General features: G+C 35.0%; 2 protein-coding genes across 3 annotated transcripts in view; one reads left to right on the top strand and one right to left on the bottom strand.

Annotated features, from left to right (window-relative positions):
* The window catches only part of LOC126815727 (nibrin), a 417,793-nt gene that overhangs the window by 308,585 nt on the left and 96,376 nt on the right, over nucleotides 1-12,832 (top strand). The gene's annotated exons all lie outside the window — the stretch shown is intronic.
* Nucleotides 1-12,832, bottom strand: part of LOC126816278 (fibropellin-1) — a 39,365-nt gene that overhangs the window by 13,158 nt on the left and 13,375 nt on the right. The window contains exons 6-10 of the mRNA XM_050542578.2: nucleotides 11,851-11,991; nucleotides 7,747-7,872; nucleotides 5,051-5,182; nucleotides 3,112-3,237; nucleotides 822-953 (exon numbers count right to left, since the gene is read on the bottom strand). Of these exons, the coding sequence (XP_050398535.1) occupies nucleotides 822-953; nucleotides 3,112-3,237; nucleotides 5,051-5,182; nucleotides 7,747-7,872; nucleotides 11,851-11,991 (657 nt within the window). The remainder of the gene's footprint in view (nucleotides 1-821; nucleotides 954-3,111; nucleotides 3,238-5,050; nucleotides 5,183-7,746; nucleotides 7,873-11,850; nucleotides 11,992-12,832) is intronic.

Raw genomic sequence — 12,832 nt, 5'->3', positions numbered from 1 at the left:
ATCTGACTGTTGACCAGTCATTTTTGGTAAAAGAAATTTGTGGTTATTAAAGCAGTGTCCGAGTTTGATAGGTCTAATCAAACGAAACACTGCGACGAGTACATACTTAGGCCTACATACTTAGGCCTGTATATATTGGCATAGTGTTCATAATATGTAATATTCTATAAGAAAATTGGGGCAATTTCAAATTCTGACAAATTTATAGATCCCAGCAAATGAGATAAAATATATTTTAGTCCTTGTGAAAGCCTTGATTTCTACATCAATCTGATGTGTGTGGTGTGTGGTGTGTGGTGTGTGTGTGTGGGGGGGGGGGGGAACTGAGGGTAAAATAAGTACACTTTCTGTGAATTTGTCTTGATACCTAGATAATAATTCATGAAATTATAATACTGTTCATTTTATCTATCCTTGCTGATACAGAACTAACAGGAAAATTTATTTTTACTGTTGGAAATAAAAACTGAAAATTTGTACAATTACAATAAAATCACTTTTTTTTTTTCTTAACTTTGACATTTATCTTTGAAATTATATTCTTGTAATATTCTCATTGTCAAAATATCACATTTTAGAACTATTTCGAGTCATATATATATCCTCCAAAGCGTCTGTAGATAACTCTTGTCACATTGATTGGCTCAAGTTTTTCCTAAATCTTTGTTGGGTTGAAGGAACATGTGAGAATGTATGAAGTTCACCATGGATATCTTGTTAAATACAAACTGGAAGTAGCCTTGTAAATATACGTCCACATGAAAATAATTCTACATTTGACTGAAATCGATGTGGACTCAATCATTTTAAGTTAAACTTACCATGGTTAATATTCAGATCAAGTAAACTTTCAAGATCTATCTTTATGTCGGAATCTCGAGCATTTTTAAGTCTGCCAAAGGCTGTCATACATCGAGCTGTAGTAAATTCTGATCTAACCAAAACACCATCAACTATAAAATATGTACATTGATTAAAACATTCTACAGGGCTATTGTGTGATCTAAATCTGGGTTACGATCCCAAGATTTTAAGTAGGATCACTAGGCTAAGCTCTTCGCTTTTCTTCTCCTTCTAAATATTGAAATAACATAAATGAAATGAAATGAAATGGGGTTTAACATTCTACTGTTCTGTTCCAACAGCGCTAATGAAGACCGGCCTATGCCATAGATTAAAACTTCCTGTGGGTGACTGGATTGTCTATCTCCCATAGATTAAAATTGACTGTGCAATGATGGGATTGTCCATCTCACTGGGATCGGATGGCTAACCTCATGAGCAAATGTGGCAAATTGGATGATTAGAAAGGGCACATTGCATCACTGTGATAATAATAAAGTAAGGCAGTAAACCAGTGATGGGATTTTGCCCATATATTCCGGACTTGTCCGAATCTTTTTTCCAAACGCCCAAAATTGTCCGACCGGGAATATGCCCAATTGGACATCAAGACATGGTGAATAATATTCAAAATTCCGAAATTAATATAGTTTACTGAGTGTATAACTACCACTCAACCCGATTATCGTCGATAATACTCTGGGTTTATTAGGTAATTAAGTGATCAATGTATTTATCGTGTTATACCGTCTATAGTACCTTGATTTAACTACTTAATCTGCCTTGATTGACTGACTTAATCCTTTGTCGGACAATTCATCAATCTAATCTTAAACAGAAGTCATTGCTTTCCTTTTGTCGGACTATATATCAATTCAATAAGAATGATTATAATTTTAATCCACATATCGTAAGAGTAAATAACACCCTAAATCAATGGACAGTCATTTTGTCTACGATATCTTTTACGTCTTTTAAGAATCCATATAGAAATTCTCATCCACAGTGGCACTTTGCCTTGATCTCGAGCGCGGTACAAATATTGCTTAACATATTATTAGGCAGTCCTTACTATGAAGCCGTGTGATGTGAGTCACGTAGGCTATTAGTCTCTATTATCCAGAAAAATATTCTACGAATATGTTGAAGACTAGGAGTTTCTGGGTGACCGAGACTAGTACGCACCTAGCAAAATAACAAAAAGGGGAGGGGCTACCAATAGCTATATGAGCAGAAATTCTAACGTATTTGAAGGCGGGAATTAAGAAGCATGATAATCATTCTGCTGTGTTGCCTATGATGCCTGTCACTCTGTCGTGACTATGAAAGAGTGTTATTCGCTGAAGTTAGCTATGCCTGTTTACAAGTGATTTAACTATTTCGGAAGTTCTGCATTCATTTGCTGCCGTATAAACGAAGACACGTAATTCTAAAGGAATATTATGGTTGTGAATTTGATGCCGAAGCAGGATCGGCAAGCTTTCATTCAACATATTACGAAAATGCTTAATTTTGTAGGACATTTACTGACATAAATTTGAATGCCGTACGGGAATTAAGTGTGAAAAATAGCGATCGTCACCAATTTTTATTACGTACGGGATTTGAATATTTTGTTGACATGTGGTTTTTAATTGTGGTATGAATTGAATACTGTACGGGAATTAAATATGAAAAATAGCGAGGTTCACCTATCTTTATTACGTACGGGATTTGAATATTTTGACATGTGACTTTTAATTGTGGTACGAATTCGTCTGCTTAAATAACGATAAGAGTTATGCCCCTTTATTTGCGGTAAAATGTCCGACAAGAAAAATTTTGAAATCCCATCACTGCAGTAAACCCACTCATTATTTTCAGCGTTTTTGTAATTAGGTACACATTCTTTTTAGTAATTGTTTTCTTCTTTCACATTAATTGGTTTTCAGGAAAGACAGAATTTTGTTCTGACATCGTACATAATTTTTACGCAAGGTGGATGTGGTTAAAAGAGTTGTATAGCATATCTGAATTTGTGTGTGTTGTAAATCTGAAAAAAACATTATGCAAAACTCTTATTTTTGAAAAATTCTAAGAGTTGGGCTCCTTCAACTGAGTGAAACAATGAGTATGGACATGTCCATCTCACTGTGCCCGTTAATGGAGACATTTTCAATGAAAAATTATAATCTGAAATGTGAGGGGCTGAATTGTGAACAAGGGTCAGAGTTGAGGTAAGGTCAGCTACATGACAAATATTAAACATGGTACTATGATTACACTTACCATTACTATCTAATAGGGCAATGATCACAACTGCAACATTCAAAGGCATGCCAAAATATTTTTTCAAATCACTATTCGTGAGAGTACCATCAGTAATTCGTTTCTTAAAATTCTCATCGCTGAAAACTAAAACATCATGGATCTGAGAAAAGTATTTTGAAAGGAATATCATGTGGAATTCATATGGTAAAAAACATAACAGCCTATATAAATGGTAACAAGATTGAAAGTCAATTTTTGTCATCTAGAGGAATCTTGTGGTGAAAAGTTCCACACAAAAACCTTATACCTAAGATAACAAATTAAAGATCTCTTTATTCAGATCAATTAAATATATCAATTCATTTTGATTTATAAGCAGGTGTTTGATTTTCAATGACTTTCTCTCACATAGTTTATTTTGTTGGCTTGAGTTCATGGGGGTTAATGATATAACTGTGGCTGTACATATCTGATAAATAATTCATCGATGCCTGACCGCACTGTTTAACAGTAAAGTACACAATTATTATCAAGTTTCTTAGTAGAAAATAGCACTCCTGTCGCGATAAAAAGTCATATTTTCAACTTGTAAACTCAAATAATGTTTTGACAATTGTGTTTGCAAATAGAAAATGAATATTGTAGCATTATCAAATTGTCGTCTAACTGTAACCATTTTGTACTGTAGCACTCCTGTCACGCTAAAAAGACATATTTTCTAGTTGTAAACTCATATAATTTTTTGACAATGGAGTTTGCAAATAGAAAAAGAATAATGTAGTATTATTAAATTGTGGTCTAACTGTAACTATTTTGTAACTAGTTAGAGCGCTAACTGTAACGTTTTTGTACAGTAGCGCTAATTGTAATGTTATCTATCGTAGGATGTGCTGAAGCTGTTTGAATTTTATCATTAATTTCTGGAAACTTCTAGAAACAATGAATTGTTTGCAATGAAAGAAATGCAAGTAGTTCATGTTATTTTAAAGAAATAACTGAGAGGGGTGGGAAATCTTCTAAATTTTGCTTTGTAAATGAAACAAATGACAGAATTTAGTGTTTTAACGTAATAGCTCAATTGATACAACTACAACCCTGTTCTGAACATACTTAGACCTACATATCTCTACTGTGTATTATTGGCATAGTGTTCCTAATATGTAATTAAATATGTAATTAAATTGGGCCAGTTTCATATTCTGACAATAGATCCCAGCAAATGAGATAAAATATATTTTGGTCCTTCTTCAATTTCATGTAAAAAATGGCCATGACTGTGTTATCTCCCCTGTCACACGTGTAATATGTCCAAGGCATTGTTTGCAATAGGTTTGCAGTGTGTTTTAGTACGATCTCACTTCCACTGATGGAAACAACCTTCCTCAACCTGTTCCATCTTCTAGACAATGGAACATTCCCTCTGATTACAGTGAATATCTTGGTATTTGGCATTGTTGAATTGAGAACACACTTTGATGTCACGGAGATTTGGTCAAAAATTTAAAGCCCATGAGTCAGCGGATCATTGCAGCAGTGTGACAGGGGCCTGTTAACACCTCAGAGACTCAATTATTTTCTCATTGTGCTGGCGTTTTGACAAAAAACACATCTGTTATACCTCAACACTGGCTTTATCTACAGACCAAAAAAGGTTTATTCATTTTTATATGCTCACATTTTGATGTTGACGAATATGGGCAAATATCAAAAGGAACCCAGATCATTGGGTTATAAACATACATTTCAAGTTTCATCTAAATTTGATAAAAATTGTGACCTCTAGAGTGTCCACAAGTTTTGATAAGATACATGCCTATATCAAAAGGATCTGAGATCTTTTGGAGATAAACCTATGAACATGTGGGCGTATAACAAAAACAAATCTACATATAAAATCCTATGAATTTTATGTTTGACCGAAATCAATGTGGACTCAATCATTTTAAGTTAAACTTACCACTGTTAATATTCAGTTCAAGTAAACGTTCAAGATCTATTTTTTTCCCGTTATCTCTATCATTTTTAAGTCTGCCAAAGGCTGTTGTACAGCGAGCTGTAGTAAATTCTGGTCTAACCAAACCACCATCACCTATAAAATATGTACATATATCATATAGATTAAAACAAGCTTTTAAGTAGGGTCACTAAGCAAAGCGCTTCGCTTTTCTTCCCCTTCTAAATATTGAAATAACATAAATGAAATGAAATGAAATGGGGTTTAACATTCTACTGTTCTGTTCCAACTGAGCTAATGAAGACCGGCCTATGCCATAGATTAAAACTTCCTGTGAGGTGACTGGATTGTCTATCTCCCATAGATTAAAATTTAGTGTGAAATGATGGGATTGTCCATCTCACTGGGATCAAATGGCTAACCTCAGGAGCAAATGTGGCAAATTGAATGATTAGAAAGGGCACATTGCATCACTGTGATAATAATAAAGTAAGGCAGTAAACCAACTCATTATTTTTAGCGTTTTTGTAACTAAGAATTCATTCTTTTTAGTAATTGTTTTCTTCTTTCACATTAATCAGTTTTCATTTAACAAGCGGTTGCCATGCAAGATACGCCCACATTTTGCAAGAGATGGACAGAGAACGAGAGAAAAAAATAATGTGATATGGTCCGTTATGCACAAATATCGAAAGGAACCAAGATCTTTGGGTTATGAACATACCTTTTAAGTTTCATCAAAATTGGATAAAAATTGTGACCTCTAGAGGGTCCACAACCTTCGTATTACATACTTTTACACAATTTGCATACAAAGAGCAGCCATTTTGTTGGGCCGTTTCATTTCAATTTTCCCGAAATTCAAATTCAACCTTCATTATGGTGGAATGGTGATATATTTAAATGTTTTTTAAAATCGGAAAGAAAATTGTGACCTCAACAAAATCAGTAAGCTAAAAATGCGATTTTTCGAACAATCAGGGGTCATAATCCAGGAGTGACGTTCGGATATGCATGATTATCTAAAGGAACCAAGATCTTAGTGTGTAACGGTGATATTTTTAAATTGGATAAAAATTGTGACCTCTAAATTTTTGCACAATCAAGAGCCATAATTCAGGAAGTTACGATCCGATATGCGCAAATATCAAAAGGAAGCAAGGGGCGCGCAAATATCAAAAGAAAGCAAGGGGCGACGACAATATACGTCCACATGAAAATGTGGGCGTATAAAAAATATGTTTAATAAATAAAACTAGGAAAAAAAGAACTTTGTTCTCACATTGTATATATTATTACAAAAGGTGGATGTGGGTACAAGAGTTATATGGCATATCTGAATTTGTGTGTGTTGTAAATCTGAACCAGCGGCTGTCAGGCAGGATACGCCCACATTTTCGAGAGATGGATAGAGAACAAGCTAAAAAGAAAGTGATTTTTCCTACCATCAAGGGCCATAATTCAGGAAATTACAATTCGATATGCGCAAATATCGAAAGAAACCAAGATCTTTGGGTTATAAACTTACATTTCAAGTTTCAACAAAATCGGATAAAAATTGTGACCTCTATAGGGTCCACAACTTTGATATACCATATTTTTACGCTATAGGAGAACAAGGGGCGGCCATTTTGCCAGTCAATTTGAACTCAGCCGTCTTTAGGGTGTAACGGTGGTGATACACTAAAACGTTTTTTTAAATTGGATAAAAATTATGACCTCTATAGGGTCCACAAGCTAAAAACGTGATTTTTCCTACAATCAAGGGCCATAATTCAGGAAATTACAATTTGATATGCGCAAATATTGAAAGAAATCAAGATCTTTGTGTTATAAACTTACATTTAAAGTTTCAACAAAATCAGATTAAAATTGTGACCTCTATAGGGTCCACAACCTTGATATACCATATTTTACGCTATTTGAGAACGAAGGGAGGCCATTTTGTCTGTCAGCTACATGACAAATATTAACCCTTTCAACCCTGAAAATATTTTGGGTGACACATACCCTACCCTGACTTTACAGCACGATTTTGCAAAAGTGACATCATTTTATATTATATATGTTTATAATTGTGTGAAATGATGGAACAATGGTATTTAAGCAGAAAATTTAACTTTTATTCAATTTTATCTCCAATCCATAAACTTGGAGTTCCAATCATGCCAACAGTTTTTGAACTCTGCTAATATCGCGACCACGCCCTAAGTCCAATATTTCTATCACGGGCCATGTACTGTAGATCAACATTTCATTATTTACAAACTGATTACACATACGAGTATTATCATCGCTGTCATTTTCTTTGTTATTTTCGTCCAAATCTAGGGCATATTCACTTTTAAAATCGCTTCCATTGCCGTAATTCGATCCATCAATATCTTCGCCATTATCGCTCGTTATAAGAGTTAGTGTATCCGTTGCATTTAGTCGTTTAGAACAAACAATTCGACGAAAGATTTGGCAAAATTGAAATGTAAACAAGTGGAAGGAACTTACTATTTACAACAGACCCGGGGCAAACGGTAATTGGCGTTTTGATTGGCTATTTTGTTACTGTTAAGGAAGCGTGTCAGTAGACACGTCCACAATCCGCAAAACCGACATTTCGGGTATATGCGCTACAACGTCAAAGCCGGTTTTGCGCCATTTCGGGTTCTAAGAGTTAAACATGGTACTTTGATTGAAACACTTACCATTCCTATCAAATTGAGCAATGAACGCAGTTGCAACATCTGAAGTCACGCCAAAATAATCTTCCAAATCACTAGTCCTCAGCTTACCATTAGCAATCCGATTTTTAAAATCAACATCACTGAAAACTAAAAGATCATGGATCTGAGAAAAGATTTTTGAAAAGAATATCATGTGGAATTCATATGGTAAAAAACACAACAGCCTATAAATGGTAATGAGATTAAATTAAAGTCAAATTTCTGCCTTCTAGAGCAACTCTTGTGGTGAAAGGTTCCACACAAAAGCCTTATACCCAAGATAACAAATAAACTATCTATTTATTCAGGTCAATTAAATATATCAATTCATTTTGATTTATAAGCATATGTTTGATTTTCAATGACTTTCTCTCACATAGTCTATTTTGTTGGCTTGGGTATAGGCCTACGAGCCAGGGTGGGCAGGGGTGCAACGGCCCCCCTAACGTTTGGGCAATCGTACTTTTCGGGCAGATGGGTAAAGTAAAAATAACCAGCTGCTGCCAGGCAGTATACGCCCACATTTTGCAAGAGATGGATAGAGAACAAGCTAAAAACAAACAGGATTTTTTGTACAATCGTTATGGTCTGAAATGCGCAAATATCAAAAGGGACTGAGATCTTTGGGATATAAAGATATGTATTAAGTTTCATCAGAATCAGATAAAAATTGTGACCACAACCTTCGTATTGCATACTTTTACACAATTTGTGTACAAAGAGCAGCCATTTTGTCGGGCAGTTTCATTCAGATTTTCCCGAAATTCGAATTCAACCTTCATTATAGTGGAATGATGAAATATTTAAACGGTTTTAAAATCGGAAAAAAAATTGTGACCTCTAAAGAATCTGCAAGCCAAAAATGCGATTTTTCAAATAATCATTAGCTATAATCCAGGAAGTTACGTTCGGATATACGCGATTATCAAAAGGAACCAAGATCTTAGTGTGTAATGGTGATATATTAACATGTTTTTTTTAAATCGGATAAAAATTGTGACCTCTACATGGAGGCTAATAATTCAGAAAGTTATGATCCGATACACGCGAATATCGAAAGGAACCAAGATCTTTGGGTTATAAACTTTGTTTCAACAAAATCGGACAAAAATTGTGACCTCTATAGGGTCCATAACCTTGATATACCGTATTTTTATTCTATTTGAGAACGAACGGCGGCCATTTTGTCTGTCAATTTTGAGCTGATTTTCACGAAATTCGAACTCAGCCATCCTTAAGGTGTAACGGTGATATAATAATACGTTTATTTAAATCGGAAAAAATTTAGACCTCTATAGGGTGCACAAGCTAAAAACGCGATTTCTCGTACAATCAGGGGCCATAATTCAGGAAGTTACGGTCCAATATGCTCGAATATCGACAGGAACTAAGATCTTTGGGTTACAAACTTACATTTCAAGTTTTAACAAAATCGGATAAAAATTGTGACCTCTATTGGGGCCATAATCCATGAAGTTACAGTCCGATACATGCCAATATTGAAAGGAACCGAGATCTTAGGGAGATAAACCTATATTTCAAGTTTCGTTGAAATCAGATAAAAATTGTGACCTTAGAGTGTCCACAAACAATTGTGGACGGACGTCCGGACGGACAGGGGCGACGACAATATACCTCCACATGAAAATGTGGGCGTATAAAAACACTAATATTTACTTTTCTTTTAATTGAATACCACCAATTTATACTGAATTGACTATAGATTAAAACATTTTGTCTGGAGCCACTCTAATTTGTGCGACATTTTTCAGGCATCGATTATATTTTGTGAATGCTGCTGCAACAGTGTGATTGGATGGTTGGAGTTCAGGTCGGCATAGAGTGGGATTTCTGTTACAAAACCATTAGAGAACTTTCGAGTTGCTTAACTCACGGGCTAGAGAAGCAGAAAAACGCATTTTCGGTGGTTAAATTTTCAAAATTTTCTCTGGGAGGACAAAGCCCCCATACCCCGAGACGATTGATTGGTTGTTTGGGGATCAGGTCAGCCACTAAAGGTAGGCTATATTGGACCACACTGAAGTTGTTGCATTCACAGACTGAAATAGAAGGAAAACTCGTTTGCAGCATTACTGATTCTCTCAACGTTTGAAACGATAACTCCGCCCACATATTCTCGATTATCAAGTAACATTCTCAATGCCTACGGTACCCTCGATTATCAGTCCATTCATCGGCAGTCTCCAGGTGTGAAGTCAGTGACTAATAGTAAATGTTAGCTTGGTCAGCCATTCAATGATTTAATTATTAAATGGATGACTTTAAATCCAAGCTGTATCCAAACCATCTGAGGGTCTACAGAGTTGATGTTGGGTTTGTTATGTATCAAGCAATCAAACCGATTATCAACTATACACCAAGTTTCATCACTCTCAATCAGATAGAATCAAAGTTATCTGGTCCCAAAGCATCGACCAATAAAATTGCTTAGCACTATACTTTAGCTCGAAATGCTAATCACTGAACTCATTCAAGACATTCACCTAATGAATATCAACATCAAGTTTAAACATTCTAACTCAATTAAAAGCAGAGTTGTTATGTTCCAAAGTCTTGACTAATCAAATTGCTTATCAATCCTTAGCCTAAGCAGAAAATTCTCATCATCAAACTAATGAATCTATACTCGGGAGTTTCATCACTCTCACTTAATTAAAACTAAAGTTATTGGCCCCAAAGCATTAACAAATCAGACTGCTTACCTGTGCTTACCATAAGCAGACAATGTTTATCATCGAACTCCATCAAGGCATTCACCTAATGAACGGCTACACCAAGTTTGAACATTCCACCTCAACTAGAAGGAGAGTAATTGTGTTCCAAAGTCTCGACCAATCAAATTGCTTATCGCTCTGCTTACCATTAGCAGAAAATGCTTATTATTGAACTTAGTCAAGGTATTGATGTGATAAAACTATACACCAAGTGTCCTCACTCTCACTTAATTAGAACTAAAGTTATCGTGTCCCAAAGCATCAACCAATCAAATTGCTTATCTCTGCTTACCCTAAGCAGACAATTCTCATCTTCTAACTCTGAACTCCATCAAGGCATTCACCTAATAAACACCTACGCCAAGTGAGAGCATTCTAGCTCAATTAGAATGGAGTTATTGTGTTCCAAAGTCTCGACCAATCAAATTGCTTATCGCTGTTTACCCTGAGCAGAAAATGCTCATTATCGAACTTAGTCAAGGTATTGATGTAATAGAACTATACACCAAATTTCATCACTCTCACTTAATTAGAACTTAAGTTATCGTGTCCCAAAGCATCAACCAATCAAATTGCTTATCTCTGCTTACTCCATCAAGGCATACGCCTAATAGACACCTGCACCAAGTTTGAACATTCTAGCTCAATTAGAAGGAGAGTTATTGTGTTCCAAAATTTCGGCCAATCAAATTGCTTATCGCTCTGCTTACCCTGAGCAGAAAATGCTCATTATCGAACTTAGTCAAGGTAATGTTGTAATGAAACTATACACCAAGTTTCATCACTCTCACTTAATTAGAACTAAAGTTATCTTGTCCCAAAGCATCAACCAATCAAATTGCTTATCTCTGCTTACCCTAAGTAGAAAATGCTCATCTTCGAACTCCATCAAGGCATTGAGCAAATAAACACCAAGTTTGAACATTCTAGCTCAATTAGAAAGAGAGTTATTGTGTCCCAAAAAGTGTGACGGACGGACGAACGAACGAACGAACGAACGAACCCATTTTAATTTGACAATAAAGGTCAAATTAATAATTTCGATAACATTTAAAGCCTATAGACAATAAAGGTCAAATTAATAATTTCGATAACATTTAAAGCCTATAGACAGACATATTTAGCTCTTAACTAGTGTATTTTTAATATTTCAGGAAAATAAATATCGCCCCCCCCCCCCCCAAAAACCCAAAGCTTTTCAAAACACTCCCAAACTTTACCACCAGCTTTATCTATAGTTGTAACAATTTATAAAATGAAGATGTTTTGTCAACAAATCTACATAAAAAATCCTCTGAATTTTATGATTGACCGAAATCAACGAGGTCTCATCATTTTAAGTTCAACTTACCACTCTTAATATTCAGATCAAGTAATAATTTTGAACGATCAAGATCTATTTTTATGCCGTTATCTCTATCACATTTAAGTCTAGCAAGGGCTGCCATACATCGAGCTGTAGTATATTCTGATCTAACCAAAAAACCATCACCTATAAAATATGTACATATATCATATAGATTAAAACTTCCTGCAGGGTTTTCTTGTGTGGTCTAAACCTTGTATGTACATCTTGTGTTATCATCCCAAGCTTTTAAGTAGGGTCACTAGGCTAAGCACTTCGCTTTTCTTCCCCTTCTAAATATTGAAATAACATAAATGAAATGAAATTGGGTTTAACGTTCTACTGTTCTGCTCCTACTGCGCTAATGAAGACGGGCATACGCCCTAGATCAAAACTTCCTGTCAAGTGATTGGATTATCTGACTTGCAGGGATGGCCAATCTCAAGCACATGCACCAAATGTGGCCGATTGGATGATTAGAACAAGAAGTGGCACATTCCATGCATCCCTGTGATAATAATAAAGTAAACTCACTCATTATTTTTAACAATTTTATAATCAAAGATACATTATCCATGATTTAGATAAGAGCTGGCAGTTCTCACTATAATAGTAAAAGACTAGATGATGTAAATGGAATATGCTGAAAATTTCAGTCAAATTGCTTCACTCTAAGCTGAGAAAACCTTATTTTAAAAGTCTTGATTATCCAAATTTGCGTTTAATCATCAACAAACGTTGAACAGCAAATAAGATTCAAATCCAATGAAAATCAGACACGTAAGATGACGAGAATTGATTATGGTCTTGTCTTACAATAGACAGATTTACCACTTGCATAATGCAGGTTTAAGTGCACATTCTTTTTAGCAATTGTTTTCTTCTTTCACATTAATCAGTTTTCAGTTAAAAATATGTTTAATATATAAAACTAGGAAAGACTGACTTTTGTTCTGATATCACACATATTTTTACAAAAGGTGTACAG

This window comes from Patella vulgata, chromosome 3 (genome assembly GCF_932274485.2).
Source record: "Patella vulgata chromosome 3, xgPatVulg1.2, whole genome shotgun sequence".
NCBI classification, from domain to species: domain Eukaryota; kingdom Metazoa; phylum Mollusca; class Gastropoda; family Patellidae; genus Patella; species Patella vulgata.
The sequence above is the reverse complement of the archived record's forward strand: the minus strand, read 5'-3'. Positions and strand labels throughout refer to the sequence as shown.